General features: G+C 37.3%; 1 protein-coding gene across 2 annotated transcripts; it reads right to left on the reverse strand.

Annotated features, from left to right (window-relative positions):
• Positions 1–783: 783 nt before the first annotated feature.
• On the reverse strand, positions 784–9,512 carry CLEC4E (C-type lectin domain family 4 member E). 2 transcript variants are annotated; one of them, XM_047787617.1, is made up of 6 exons: positions 9,306–9,512; positions 4,783–4,875; positions 4,091–4,180; positions 2,963–3,114; positions 1,931–2,046; positions 784–1,113 (listed from the first exon to the last, which is right to left on the reverse strand). In XM_047787617.1, the coding sequence occupies exons 1-6, from the start codon at positions 9,340–9,342 to the stop codon at positions 963–965; spliced, it is 639 nt and encodes a 212-aa protein (XP_047643573.1). In that variant the 5' UTR covers positions 9,343–9,512; the 3' UTR covers positions 784–962. The 2 variants fall into 2 exon arrangements, with proteins under 2 accessions (XP_047643573.1, XP_047643574.1); XM_047787618.1 differs by lacking the exons at positions 4,783–4,875; positions 9,306–9,512 and adding an exon at positions 4,693–4,769.
• Between the last annotated feature and the right edge of the window lie 5,859 nt (positions 9,513–15,371).

Genomic DNA, 15,371 nt, shown 5'->3' on the forward strand with positions numbered 1-15,371 from the left:
CACAGATTGTCACTTATGTCTAAGAGACATAAATGTTTATAAAGAAAGCTAATATAGTCACTTGCTCAGTTGAATTTTTCCATTCAATGGTTACACATTAATTCCAATGTGTGATTTTGAAAGTCTCTTTCTGGTGGCTGAGTACAAGAACCATGGTTATAAAAGCTGCCATATTATTTACATATTCTTGAGTAACCTGGTAAGTATTGATAGCATATTTTGCAATAAATGGAGAGTGTTAAGCTGACTGTTCTCTTACCGTAATTTGACTATTGGAATCTGGCTCTGGCTGAGCAACAGATACAAATTGGGGTGCAATCCAATCAGTCAAGGGAAGCAAATAGAGAGGAAAGGGAATTCCTGGGATGAGCAGATTGGATGGCAGTGTCTTTGGAGATGAAGGTTAGCATGGCCTTTTTAAGAAGCTGCAGTAAATGCCTTTGCCAAGAAAGTCCACTCTAGTCTTGTGGGCAGGTATAAGTTTCATGACTTGAGTAAATTTCCTACTCATTATACAGGAGAACGTAGTGAGGGTAAGAGACAGACTTTTGAGGAACTAACTAGAAAGAAGAATAATTGACACAGAGCCTGAATTCAGATTGTTCAAGGCAGTTTCCAAAATCCTCTTTGCTGGATTTGGTACTTCTTCTGTGTCCCTGTATTTTCATATCAAGGCTCATCAATGAAACAAATGTACCATTCTTTTCCTCTCACAGCATTGCTACAAAAATTCTGAGAAATCCTGAGACTGATGTAGAGAAAAATGCACTTCAGTCAGTATCATGAGTTATAATAGTCAAAACTACTTATTTTTATTTGTATCAAAGCAACAAACACTTAAGACGTCCTTATAAAGTGCAATGCACACTTTTCAGAGTTGTGTGGCTGCGCTTACGATGCTCTTGTTCCTTTTTCATTTATACATTTAAGTTGTGCCTTCTATCTTGGGGTTTTTTCTTTGTTCAAATATTTCTTTCTGGCATTTCACAAATCCGAAACATATTGAAGAAACAGGGCACATCATTCCAACTTTGCCTTGGGTTTGAAGAGTCTCTTATGGTGGCACAGTCCTCCACACTAACTATGTTGTTGGGCTCCCCTATATCCCAGAAGCTGAAAGAGAGTGATGTGGGACATTAACAAGCAGTAGAGTGACCTATAACCCAGGCAAATTTCTTTCATGTTATTTAACTTCACAACAATTTTGTGAGGCAAGTATTATTATCTCCACTTAATTGATGAAGAAAAGGAATTTCAGAAAAACTAAACCATTTCTGTAAGCGATAGAGTCTGTGAGTTAGGAAGTTGAGCTGGATCTTTGACTTTCTGTTCTGCTATGTTCTCCTAGGGCTTTAGACCCAGAATGAGGCATTATGGAAAGGATTGCTATCCTGACGGATTTGTTTCCTTCACGTTCATATCTCATCTCCTGCTTGGTTCCATTTATCCTATGGACTTTGTATTTAGCTGTACACTTCAATGGACTTTGTATTTAGCTGCACTGTGCTATAATGAAACAACTGTTTAAAGGATCAGCACATCCTACTTTTACTCCATACGAATCTATTGTCTTTCTCAAATCACTGTTTTTTGTCTCATCTACTACAGTTTGGGGGCATAAGACTCTGATTTCCACGTTTTGTCTCTCCTGCATTTTCAATGAATGAGTGTTTAATTCTAAGCCTCTTCTTGTTGTCATCTGCTATTTCCATCTTTATCTGAGGTAGTTCTAGGAAATAGGACCAGTAGATCCTCGTGCTTCTTTTTTCTCTCTTCTACATCAACGCTTTCCCTTCTTGCCTCTAATATCATCAAGAATGGACATGAATATACCTTCTGGAACAGAGGAGCTTCTGAGAACTCCCCTCAACAGTGGTCTAACTTTGAGATTTAGGCTAGGGTTAAAATTCTCCTAGAAGAAGGAAATTACCTCAGAGACTTTGTGAAAGGGGTACCATCTACCCATTTCCACTGACCCTCAATCACCTGGTCCGTCAGTCCGATATAAAACTCTTTCCTCTTAGGTTTTGCATGGAAAAGGAATTCCTATGGAAGATACACATAAAAACCTAGGAGATCAGATTAAAATTGTGCACAGTGCTGAGTTATCCATATTTAAATTGTGTGTCAGTGACATATTGCATAAGGTCAAATATTTGATTAGTGCATTTGTTATATATAGGACTGTGGCAAAGAAGAGTGCTCCTGGTAATTCTTTTGTTTCATTCCTTTTCAGGAATAAATCAAACATATCAAAAGTACTCAGTGCTTAGCCCATCAACTAGCTTATATAATTAATCATATTAGAAATTAGATATTATATTTTTGAAAAGAGAATAGAAAATTAAAAAAAATTAGGCAATCACTTACACCAATTCTAAACAACTGCTGAAGGTAATTATTATTAAAAGAGATAAAGTCAGATCTGGACTGGAGATGATAGAAAAATGGGTATGAAAATTTTAAGATCATGGGGGATAATCTCCTGGTTTGTTTATTGTGGTAAAACACACATAACGTAAAATCAAACCAATGAAAAAGAACCTTCAACACAGAAGGAGGTTCTCAAGAACTCATTCAAAGTTTATCTACTGTTATTGGTAGCACAAAACATTATAAATCATAGCTGAAAGGTGATAGACCAATATTTCTACTTGTCCTCTTTCATATGACATGTTCGCAAATATACTGGTCATTCTAAAATGAAGTACCAACACTCTTTTTTTCCTGCTTTATTAATAAAGGAACTGGCTATGGAAATTTTTTCTTTAAGTTTCTTCCAGCGACGGAAATAAATTAAGGTTGGTGTTGACTTACAGAAATAGAAAGAATGACATGTATTTCAGTAAATTCATTGAACAAATAGTAACTGTGGGCCAAGTACTATATCTCTGTATGGAAAAAGGGATGGATCCTGTGAGGGGTGTTTCATTGACACTGGAGGAAGCTGTATCCCAAATACCTGCTCCTCCTGCGTGTTAATAACCACCAGATGAGCTCCGATGCTTGAGCAGTTTTTTAAACTTGCAGTCCAGGACATGACGTTAGTAGAAAAGAAGTAGCAGCTAGATTGAAAATGTATCCAGTTCAATGGACAGCAATTCTTGACTGAATCTAGAAAGAGAGAAGTTTCTGTGAGCATCCCATATGAACTGGGGAAGATATCAGAAAACTTCCTCTGGTCCCCAAATTTCATTATTTACAGTCAGAAGCCTTGGAAGCCCTTGTTCATACTCCACATCTTACTATCTAAGACTTTAGGTAGTTCTTATGTCAGCAAACACAGGTAGCAATTTTCTTGTCATTCGAGACACAATCCTTGTTTTCTAGATTTTAGTGCCAATAAATACACTCATATATAATCTTCCTCAGTTATGCTATTAACATGGAACCCTATAATCTGTTCCTAGACTTCCAAGTTCAGAGAAAATTTATACATTTTTTTCTGAGTGACTGCTGAGCAACCATCTCTCATGTTGCCCAAATAATGTACTCTCAACAAAATCTCCAAACTGGTTGTCCAGAGGGGTTAATGTTCTTAGAATTATAGAATTTAAGCCTTTGAAGTTTTTTGAAAATAAATAGTCTAATTTTTGTCAATTTAATGGTGAGGAAATAATAGCCCAGAGAATGACATAATTTTCTAGTGTCATGTAGCATTTTGCTAAGACTTGGATCAAGACTATATGTAAGAATATAGGGATTACACTTTGGGGATATTTTCAAATTGCCTACTGTAAACATTTTTTTCTCCTTCATCTCATTTTGGAAGCAGGTGACAAATGAAAACAAAAGTGTACTTCTGGGAATGACACCTTTCATTTCTAGATTTACTCTTTAGACACATACCTCAAATTTATTCTAGAAATTTGCTGTTATGTCCCCAAGATTTCCTGTCCCAACACTAATTGCATCTCCAAAGTTTATTTCTGTCCTCTTACCAATTCTTCATTATTTTCTTACAATACAGGAAAGATTTTGCATTTTGCTTTTGAAAAACAGGACCAAATTACTTTATCCCCAAGTCAACCTAGAAGCCAGAAAATATTGATTTGTAAATTTAGGTGTTTAAATTTGAGGACTGTAGTACTTGATCCATCATTATCGCAGGAGAGCTCCATAAGATCATCAGGTGCCTGGAAATTTTTCTCATCACAACGTTGAAAGATGTGATATGTCACTGTAAGGAAAGAGACAGTAGTTAATGTTAATTACTATCTATAAAAATACTTTTTATCATTTTATAAATATTACAACTAATAATTATGATGTTTCCTTCTTATCTACTTTTCCTACAGCATGGAGAGGAGCTTCTTTACTTACTCAGAAAAAGAAGAAGGAATTCACATTTCATGGTTTTCCTGATTTATAAAAATAAATGTACTTTATTTCAGGCCTAAAGACCCAAAGAAAACAAATGTGTTTGCATTCTCTCTGTTGCCAAGTCTGACCTCTCAACAGTTCCTTCCAAGAGGTGATTGGTTTTGCCTCTGGTTAGGATCTCATGGAGAGGATTACACAAATTATAAGGGTACAGGAGGGAGGACTCAGGGCCACTAAGGAGATAAAGATGAGTATCATGAAAAATGTGTCACAGGTCACTGAAATTTGGTAAGAATTTTGTACTAGTTGGCGTTTCTGGCTTGAGGAATAACCTGAAGATAAATAAGGGCAAAAATGAAATAAAAATACCCTTTGTGGGAGAAGAGACCCCAGAGGTGGTAAGGAAGGATTTACTCTTCATATTCATCAGGGAGATTGAATTTGATCTTCAGAACTCACCAACACATCTGGTGATAAAACAGGTACTGAGTAGTAAGATGGACACCCCAGTAATGGTCCTTAAGAACACTTGGGAAGAGAAGCATTCTCTCTCTGCAGAAAGAAAGACACAGACATGGTCAAGCTTCCCTAAGAAGATACAAAAGAAATATAAGAAATTCCTATTCAACTTTGCTATTTGCTTCCACTTGTGTTGTCTGTATTGAGTAAATATCTGACTTTAGCATGCATCAGAGTCATTTGAAAGGTTTGCTAAAACACAGATTATGGGGTTTTGCCTCAAGAGTTAAAATCTCAGGAGGTCAGATCAAGATGGGGGACTAGAAGGACATAAGGCTCACCTCCTCCCACAAATACATCCAAAAATACATTACATGTGGAACAATTCTCATAAAATGTCTACTGAACGCAGGAGATCTCATATGACAAAAATTGCAAGAAAGATCACCTCCTAACCAGGTAGGATGAAAGGAAAAAATAAGAATCTGGGGGGGAGCTGTGAAAGAAGAAATGTCCTTCACCCCATGGAGCCCCCTTCACCAGATCAGCAGGGACATAAAGGGAGTTCCAGAGACTCAGAGGAGACTGCAGCAACAAGACTGTGGCAGGAAGAACAGAGAGTCCAGCACAGATGGTCCTTGCCTCCTCCCTGTACTTCTCAGCCTGAGATCACATCTACAGGTGCATGCAGGGGCTGGGTGCTGAAACTTGGGCTTCAGTGGACAGAGCTGGGGAGAAGACTGGGGTTGCTTCTGCAAAGACAGTCTGAGGGGCTGGAGTGTAGTGTGAGCCACATTTGAAGTTGTATGCAGGACGGAAGAACCTGGGTCTGCCATAAAATCTCCACTGTTAATGGCCCTAGCATAGCAGCCTTGTGTCTGTATGCTCACATAAGTCACTGTGATGGGATATTAGGAGATTTTAACACCCCACTGACATCAGTGACATATTTTCCAGATAGAAAATCAGTAAGGCATCAGAGATCCTATATAATACAACAGATCAGTCAGACTTAATTGATATTTGAGGACATTACATCCCAAAAGATCAGAGTACACATTCTTTTCAAGTGCACATGGAACATTCTCTAGGATTGACCATGTAATAGGGCACAAAACTAACCTCAACAAATTTAAAAGTATAGAAATTATATCAAACATCTGACCACAAAGGCATGATACTGGAAATCAACCACAGAAAGAGAAGTGAGGGGGGAAAAAAAAGATTACATGGAGACTAAACAACATGCTACAAAAAAACCAATGGGTTAATGATGAAATCAAAGAGAACATTAAAAAAATACCTTGAGTCCCTATCATGGCTCAGTGCTTAACAAATCTGACTAGGAACCATGGGGTCACGGGTTCAATCCCTGACCTCGCTGAGTGGGTTAAGGATCCGGCATTGCCGTGAGCTATGGTGTAAGTCACAGATGTGGCTCCAATCTGGCATTGCTATGGCTGTGGTGTAGGCCAGTGGCTGTAGCTCCAATTCAACCCCTAACCTGGGAACCTCCATATGCCGTGGGTGCAGCCCTAAAAAGACAAAAGACAAAAAAAAAAAATCCATTCATGATGAAAAAACTCTTACCAAAGTGGATACAAGGAGAGCATATGTTGACATAATAAAAGCCATTTATGACAAACCCACAGCCAACATAATACTTGAAAGTGAAAAGCTGAAACCCTTCTTGTTAAAATCTGTAACAAGATGAGGATGCTTACTCTCACCACTTCTCTTCAACATAGTACTGGAAGTCCTAGCCACAGCAATCAGACAAGAAAAAGAAATAAAAGGTATTCAAGTTGGTAGGGAAGAGGTAAAATTATCATTATATGCAGATGATATAACTCTATATAGAGAACCAAAAGGACTCTGCACAAAAACTACTTGAACTGATAAACAAATTCATCAAGATAGCAGCATGCAGTTGCATAGAAAATAGAAATAGAGAAATCAGTTTCATTTCTTTATACCAATAATGAAATATCAGAAAGGGATGGTAAACAAACAATTCCTTTTAAAATCATATCAAAAAATAAAATATTTAGGAATAAACCTCACTAAGGAAGTGAAAGATTTGTATGCTGAGAACTACCAAACATTAATAAAGGAAATTGAAGATGATTCAAAGAAATGGAAAAATATTCCATGCCCTTGGATTGGAAGAATTAATATTGCTAAAATGACTATACTACCCAAATCAATCTTTAATGTGATTCCTACCAAATTACAAATTTTTCACAGAACTAGAACAAATAATCCTAAGATTTATATGAAGCCATAAAAGACCCAGAATTGCCAAAGCAGTCTTGAGGAAAATGAATAAAGCAGGAGACATAACTCTTCCAGACTTCAGACAATACTACAAAGCTACAGTAATCAAAGCAGTGTAGTATTGGCACAAGAACAGACCTATTGATCAATGGAACAGAAAAGAGAGCCAAGAAATAAACCCATAAACCTATTGTCAATTAATCTTCCACAAAGGAAGAATACACAATGGAAAAAAGACAATCTCTTCAGCAAGGGGTGTTGGGAAAGCTGGACAGCCACATGTAAGTCAATAAAGTTAGAACACTTCCTGACACCATATTAAAAATAAACTCAAAATGGCTTAAAAACCTAAGTATAAGACATTACACCAGAGAACTCCTAAAAGAGAACATAGGTAAAACATTCTCTGACATAATTATAGCAATGTTTTCTTAGGTCAGTCTCCTAAGGCAATAGTAATAAAAGCAAAAATAAGCAAATGGGACCTAATCAAACTTATAAGTTTTTGCACAAAAAAGGAAACCACAAACAAAATGAAAAAACAAAAAACAAAAAACCTATGGAATGGGAGAAAATATTTATGAATGATGTGACTGACAGGGCTTAATTTCCAAAATATACAAATAGTTTATACAACTCAATAACAAAAACCAAATAATCCAATTAAAAATGGGCAGGAGGCCAAAATGTCTTCTTCAAAGAAGACATGCAGATGGCCAAAAGGCACATGAAAAGATCCTCAACAATGCTAGTTATTAGAGAAATGCAAATCAAAACTACAATGAGGTACCACCTCACACCTATCAGGATGGCCATCGTTAAAAGTCTACAAATAACAAATGCTATAGAGGGTGTGGAAAAAAGGGGACCCTTCCATACTGTTGGTGGAAATGTAAGTTAGTGCAGCTACTGTGGAAAACAGTATGGGGGTTCCTTAAAAAAACTAAAAATAGAGTTGCCATATAATCTAGAAATCCCACTAGTTGGCATACATCCAGAGAAACTATAATTCAAATAGATACATGCACCCCAATGTTCACAGCAGCACTATCTACAATAGCCAAGACCAGGAAGCAACCTAAATGTCCATTGATAGATGAAAAGATAAAGATATGGGGTGTGTACACACACACACACACACACACACACACACACACGCACACACACACACAGACATATATATATGTATATACACACACACAGTGGAATACTACTAAGCTGTAAAAAGGATGAAATAATGCCATTTGCAGCAAAGTCAATGGACCTAGAGATAATCATACTAAGTGAAGTAAGCCAGACAAAGACAAATATTATATGATATTGCTTATATGTGGAATCTAAAATATGATGCAAATAAACTTATTTTCAAAACAGTAACAGACCCACAGACATAGACAACAAATTTAGCGTTACCAAAGAAGAAAGGAGGTAGGGGATGGATATTTTAGGATTTGGGGATTAGCAGATGCAAACTACTATATATAAAATAGATAAAAAAACAAGGTCCTGCTATATAAGCACAGGGAACTATATTCAATATCCTGTAATAAACCACAACAGAAAAGAAGATGTAAAAGATGTGTATACAATTGAATCACTTTTCTGTATACCAGAAACTAAACCAACACTTTAAATCAAATAAATTAAAAAGAAAACATAAGAAAATTCAGTTGAGCTAGTATGGAACCAAAAGTTCCCGTGAGATGCTGATGATGTTGGTCTGGGGACCACAGTTTTAGTCATTGAAGTAATCCAATACTAGTTTTAAGACTCTGACTCATGAACTCAGACAGATGTGCAGTACTTCCTTTCTAACTCTCATAAATTCTCCCCCCATCTTTACCCATCTTTCTCTCTTCCTTTCTCCCTCTCACTATTCTCTGTTTCTCTCTCCTGCTCTCCTCTTTTCAGTCCTTTGTAAATCAATCAGATAAAGCATTGAAGATCTAGTAGTTCCCTTCCCCCTCCTTCCCAATACACATTTTATTTGTTGCTCTGTGGGAGACAATGAACATTAGTCTGGTAGCTCTCCCTGAACTCAGTCTCTGGCAATCTTTCCAATATAACATCTAGTCTTCTAAACATCCTCTTTTATTTTCCTCTCTTTAATTCTCTGGCTCTGGCTCTGGCTCTGTCTCTCCTCTTTTTCTTTACTGGATGATTTTCTATTGTCCTGTCCCCTGCGTATTTACCATCTCTTTCCAAAAAAGAATCTAGGATGGAAAAGGGATAGTTGCCATTTTTACCTGTGCATTCTGATGCAGCTGATTTGGATGAGTCCATTCTTTCTCACTCCCTCCTCCTCTCTGTCTCTCTCCTTAGTTTCTGAGTCCAAGAGTATTTTGTTGCTAAGATTCAAAGAAAATGAATCCTGAAGGATGAATACTTTGTGCTTTAGGAAGCTCAACCCTAAGGGATAAGAAAATTATCTTGTTCTGTGGTTGTGTGTTTAAGTCAGGATTTCCTTTCTTGCATAAGGAGGGCAAGGGAGTTTACTGGGCAAGTCACTCTCCTCACTTCAGGAAACAACAAAATGGGGAAATGATGAAATTTTAAGTATCAACAAAATAGACTGACTTTGTGGAGGTGTTAGGGCTTTCAAAATATTGTTTCATTTTGGTGGACAAAATTTCTCTGCTTTCTTCCAGACTTAACTCATTGCTAAATATTTACTTGATAACCTGTGAAGCTCACCTCTGCACTCCCATGTTCACTTTGATCTTTACAATTACATATTTGTTAACTCAAGAGGAGACACACTCCACATCTTCGCAACATTTAGCACAGATCTCAGCATATAACCCATGTATTTATTCCTTAGCAATGTGAATTTCTTTTCATGTTAAAAAATTATTATTATTTTTTTATTAAAGTATAGTTGATTTACAATGTTGGGCCAATTTCTGCTGTACATCAATCTTTTCATGTTTTATGTCTTTTTCTCTCCTTCATTTTCAGCTCTTAAACAGCCTCTTATTGTGGACTTATAGGCCTTTTGTCAAGTGCTGATCACGGCACTATTTTACGGGTCCCTCTCAGTTCAACAGCATCATGCAGTATGACTACACACTTTGAAATAGCTCGATATCTTCACTATAACACAGCTTCTGAGCCTTTAGAGACTCAGTAGGTAGTTTAATTTTTGCTGTTTTGAATCATTGGGGGGGTTTTGTTTTGTGCTGTAGCCTATTACTCCTAATGAGAAAAATGAATTTGAATGTCAGAAGCAAGTTCAGTTAGACGTTAGAATACAGTGATTTTCCGGAAGATTAGTTGGATATAGTAATGTCCCATTACTATAAAATACTTAAGAATGAGAGAGTTCCCATCATGGCTCAGTGGTTAACGAATCTGACTAGGAACGATGAGGTTGCAGGTTTGATCCCTGGCCTTGCTCAGTGGGTTAAGGATCCGGTGTTGCTGTGAGCTCTGGTGTAGGTCGCAGATGCAGCTCGCATGGTGTTGCTGTGGCTGTGGTGTAGGCTGGTAGCTACAGCTCTGATTCGACCCCTAGCCTGGGACCTCTGTATGCCTTCAGGTGCGGCCTTAGGAAAGACAGAAAGACAAAAAAAAAAAAAAAAAAGAATGTCAACAGGTTTCAGTTGATTTAAATTCACATTAGTTTCATGTATAGCCACATATCAAACCTGGTAATCCCCACACCCGATGACTCACGGACTTCCCATGTGTTAGAAAACATCCCTGTTCTCAAAGGGACTTTTTATTGTTTCAATGTATTGGTGAATTCCCTCTGCATTCACCATTTGACAATTATGTAGATTAAAGAATGTTTTAAAATTATACGTGTTTAGGAGTTCCCGTTGTGGCACAGCAGAAATGAATCTGACTAGTATCCATGGGATGTGGTTTCGATCACTGGCCTGGATCAGTGGGTTGGGGATTTGGTGGGATTTTGCATTGTCATGAGCTGTAGCGTAGGTTGTAGATGAAGCTTGGATTTGGTGTTGCTGTTCTGTGGCATAGGCTGGCAGCTGCAGCTCTGATTCGACCCCTAGCCTGGGACCTTCTGTATGTCGTGGGTGTGGCCCTAAAAAGCAATAAATAAATACATTAATAAAATTATAAAGTTTATATTATATATATACATATTTAATGTGTACTATAAGGCAAATGGCTTTTGATCAGTAAAAAGAGAGATATTTCGTGGGTGAGTTATATGAACTATTAAATGATGAATCATAATGACTATAGTTCATTATTATTATTAATCAGCAAGACTCAATATTAATAAATGATTTTGCATTAATAATTTAATAGATATACAATTAATTATATTAATAATAAATAATCATATTTTAACAAGCCAAATATGTATGCAATTTATCCATTGTTTGATCACTTTTCCCCAGATTATAAAAATATTTTATGATTAACAATATGAGAAAAATATGACAAGTAAAAACTTTCCATTTATCCTTCATTCACTCTTCTAAAGTCAATCACATTTGATGATTTCTTGTATCCTACTTTGAGAGTTTTTTTTTTAACTCAGTAAATTTTATCATATTTATAGTTGTACAATGATCATCATGATCCAATTTGACAGCATTTCTATCCCAAACCCCCAGCCCACTCCTCCCCCACAAACCTGTCTGCTTTGGTAACCATAAGTTTTTCAAAGTCTGTGAGTCAGTATTTGTTCTGCAAAGAAGTTCATTGTGTCCTTTTTTTAGATTTCACATATAGGAGAGAGTATATGACTTTTGTGTCTCACCGTCTAACTTCACTTAGTATGATAATTTCTAAGTCCTCCCATGTTGCTGCAAATGCCATAGTTTCATTCCTTTTTTTTGGCTGAGTAGTATTCCATTGTATATACATACCACATCTTCTTTGTCCACACCTCTGTTGATAGAAATTTAGGTTACTGCTATGTCTTGGTTACTGTAAATAGTGCTGCAATAAACACCGGAGTACATGTATCTTTTTGAGTCATGGTTTTCTCTGGATAGATGCTTGGGAGTGGGATTGCTGGATCAAATGGTAATTCTATTTTTAGTTTTGAGGAATCTCCACACTGTTTTCCATAGTGATTGTACAAATTTACATTACCACTAACAGTGTAAGACGGTTCCCTTTTCTCCCCATCCTTTCTAGGCTTTATTGTTTGTAGACTTTTTGATGATGGCCATTTTGGTTGGTGCAAGGTGGTACCTCACAGCAGTTTTGATTTGAATTTCTCCAATAATTAGTGATATTGAACATTTTTTCACGTGTTTTTTGGCAACTTGTATGTCTTCCTTGGAGAATTGTCTGTTTAGATCTTCTGCCCATTTTTGATGGGGTTATTTGTTTTTTGGTATTGAACTGCAGGAGGTGTTTATAAATTTTAGAGATTAATCCCTTGCCAGTTGCTTCATTTGCAAATATTTTCTCTCATTCTGTGGGTTGTCTTTTTGTTTTGTTTAAGGTTCCTTTGCTGTGCAAAAACCTTAAAGTTTCATTAGGTCCTATTTGTTTATTTTTGTTTTTATTGTCATTACTCTAGGAGGTGGATATGAGGAGATATGGTTTATGTCAGAAGAAGCTGTGGTTTATGTCAGAGAGTGTTCGGCCTATGTTTTCCTTTAAGAGTTTTAAAGTATCCAGTCTTACATTTATTTATTTATTTATTTTGTCTTTTTGCTATTTCTTTGGGCTGCTCCCTTGGCATATGGAGGTTCCCAGGCTAGGGGTCGAATCGGAGCTGTAGCCCCCAGCCTAAGCCAGAGCCACAGCAACGCAGGATCCGAGCCGCATCTGCGACCTACACCACGGCTCACGGCAACGCCAGATCGTTAACCCACTGAGCAAGGGCAGGGACCGAACCCGCAGCCTCATGGTTCCTAGTTAGATTCGTTAACCACTGCGCCATGATGGGAACTCCCCAGTCTTACATTTAGATCTTTAATCCATTTTGAGTTTATTTATTTTATTTTATTTTATTTTTTTGTCTTTTTGCTATTTCTTCGGCTGCTCTCAAGGCATATGGAGATTCCCAGGTTAGGGGTCTAATTGGAGCTGCAGCCACCGGCCTACACCAGAGCCACAGCAACGTGGGATCCGAGCCGCTTCTGCAACCTACACCACAGCTCACGGCAACACCGGATCCTTAACCCGCTGAGCAAGGGCAGGGACCGAACCCTCAACCTCATGGTTCCTAGTCGGATTCATTAACCACTGCGCCACGACGGGAACTCCTTGAGTTTATTTTTATGTATGGTGTTAGGAAGTGTTCTAATTTCCTTCTTTTACATGTAGCTGTTCAGTTTTCCCAGCACCACTTATTGAAAGGACTTGCCTCCTTTGTCATATATTAATTGACCTTAGGTACGTGGGTTTAATTCTGGGCTTTCTATCCTGTTCCACTGATCTATATTTCTGTTTTTGTGCCAGTGCCATACTGTTTTTTTTTTTTTTTGTCATTTTGCTATTTCTTTGGGCCTCTCTCGCGTCATATGGAGGTTCCCAGGCTAGGGGTTGAATCGGAGCTGTAGCCCCCAGCCTACGCCAGAGCCACAGAAACGCAGGATCCGAGCCGCGTCTGCGACCTACACCACAGCTCATGGCAACGCTGGATCGTTAACCCACTGAGCAAGGGCAGGGACCGAACCCGCAACCTTGTGGTTCTTAGTCGGATTCGTTAACCACTGCACCACGATGGGAACTCCCGCCATACTGTTTTGATGACTGTAGCTTTGTAGTATAGCCTGAAGCCAGGGATCCTGATTCCTCCAGCTCCATTTTCCTTTCCTAGGATGTTTTTTGTCTATTTTGGGTCTTTTGTGCTTCCAAAAAAACTTTAAAATATTTTGTTCTAGTTCAGTGAAAAATGTCTTTGGTAATTTGACAGGGATTGCATTGAATCTGTAGACTGCCTTTGGTAGGATAGTCATTTTGATAATATTACTGCTTTCAATCCAAGAGCATGGTATATCTTTCCATCTGTTTGTAGCATCTTTGATTTCTTTCATCAGCATCTTGTAGTTTTCAGAATACAGGTCTTTTGTCCCTTTAGGTAGATTTATGCCTAGGTATTTTATTTTATTTTTTTGATGCAATGTTAAACAGGATTGTTTCCCTAATTTCTCTTTCTGATCTTTCATTGTTACTATATAGAAATGCAGTTGATTTGTGTGTATTAATTTTGTATCCTGCATCTTTACCAAATTCATTGTTGAGCTCTAACAGTTTTCTGATGCTTCTTTAGGATTTCCTAGGTATAGCATCATGTCATCTGCCAACAGTGGTAGTTTTACTTCTTTCTTTCCAATTTGGATTCCTTTTATTTCTTTTTGTTGTCTGATTGCTGTGGCTAGGACTTCCAAAACTATGTTGAATAGTAGTGGTAAAAGCAGACATCCTTGTCTTGTTCCTGATCTTAGCAGAGATTCTTTCAGCTTTTCATTATTGAGAATGACAAACCCACAGTTAAAGTCATTCTTGATAATGAAAAGCTGAAAGAATCCCTGCTAAGATCAGGAACAAGACAAGGATGTCCACTCTTACCACTACTATTCAACATAGTTTTGGAAGTCCTAGCCTTGGCAATTATTATTTTGAGATAGGTTCCCTCTATGCCCACTTTCTGGAGGGTTTTTTAAAACCATAAATCAGTGTTGGATTTTGTCAAAAGCCATTTTTGCATCTATTGAGAGGATCATATGGTTTTTATTCTTCAGTTTGTTAATGTGGTATATCACACTGATTGATTTGAGGATACAGAAAAATCCTTGCATTGCTGGGATGAACCCCACTTGATTACAGTGTATAATCCTTTCAATGTATTGCTGGATTCAGTTTGCTAGTATTTTGTTGAGGATTTTTGCATCTATATTCATCAGTGAAATTGGCCTATAAGTTTCTTTTTTTTTTCTGGTATCTTTGTTTAGTTTTGGCATCAGGGTGATGATGGCCTCATAGAATGAGTTTGGGAGTGTTCCTTCCTCTGTATTTTTTGGAATAGTTTCAGAAGGATGGGTGTTAGCTCTTCTCTAAATGTTTGATAGAATATGGTTGTGAAGCCATCTGATCTTGGACTTTTGTTTGTTGGAGATTTTTAAATTACAGTTTCAATTTCAGTTCTTGTGATTGGTCCATTCATCTTTTCTATTTCATCATGGTTTAGCCTTGAAAGATTATACTTTTCTAAGAATTTGTTCATTTCTTCTAGGTTGTCCATTTTTTGGCATATAGTGGCTTATAGTAGTTTTTATGAACCATTGTATTTCCATGGTGTCTGTTGTAACTTCTCCTTTTTCATTTCTAATTTTATTGATTTGAGTACTCTCTCTTCTTTTCCTTTTCTTCTC

Source organism: Phacochoerus africanus, chromosome 7 (assembly GCF_016906955.1).
Source record: "Phacochoerus africanus isolate WHEZ1 chromosome 7, ROS_Pafr_v1, whole genome shotgun sequence".
In the NCBI taxonomy this organism is placed as follows: Eukaryota; Metazoa; Chordata; class Mammalia; order Artiodactyla; family Suidae; genus Phacochoerus; species Phacochoerus africanus.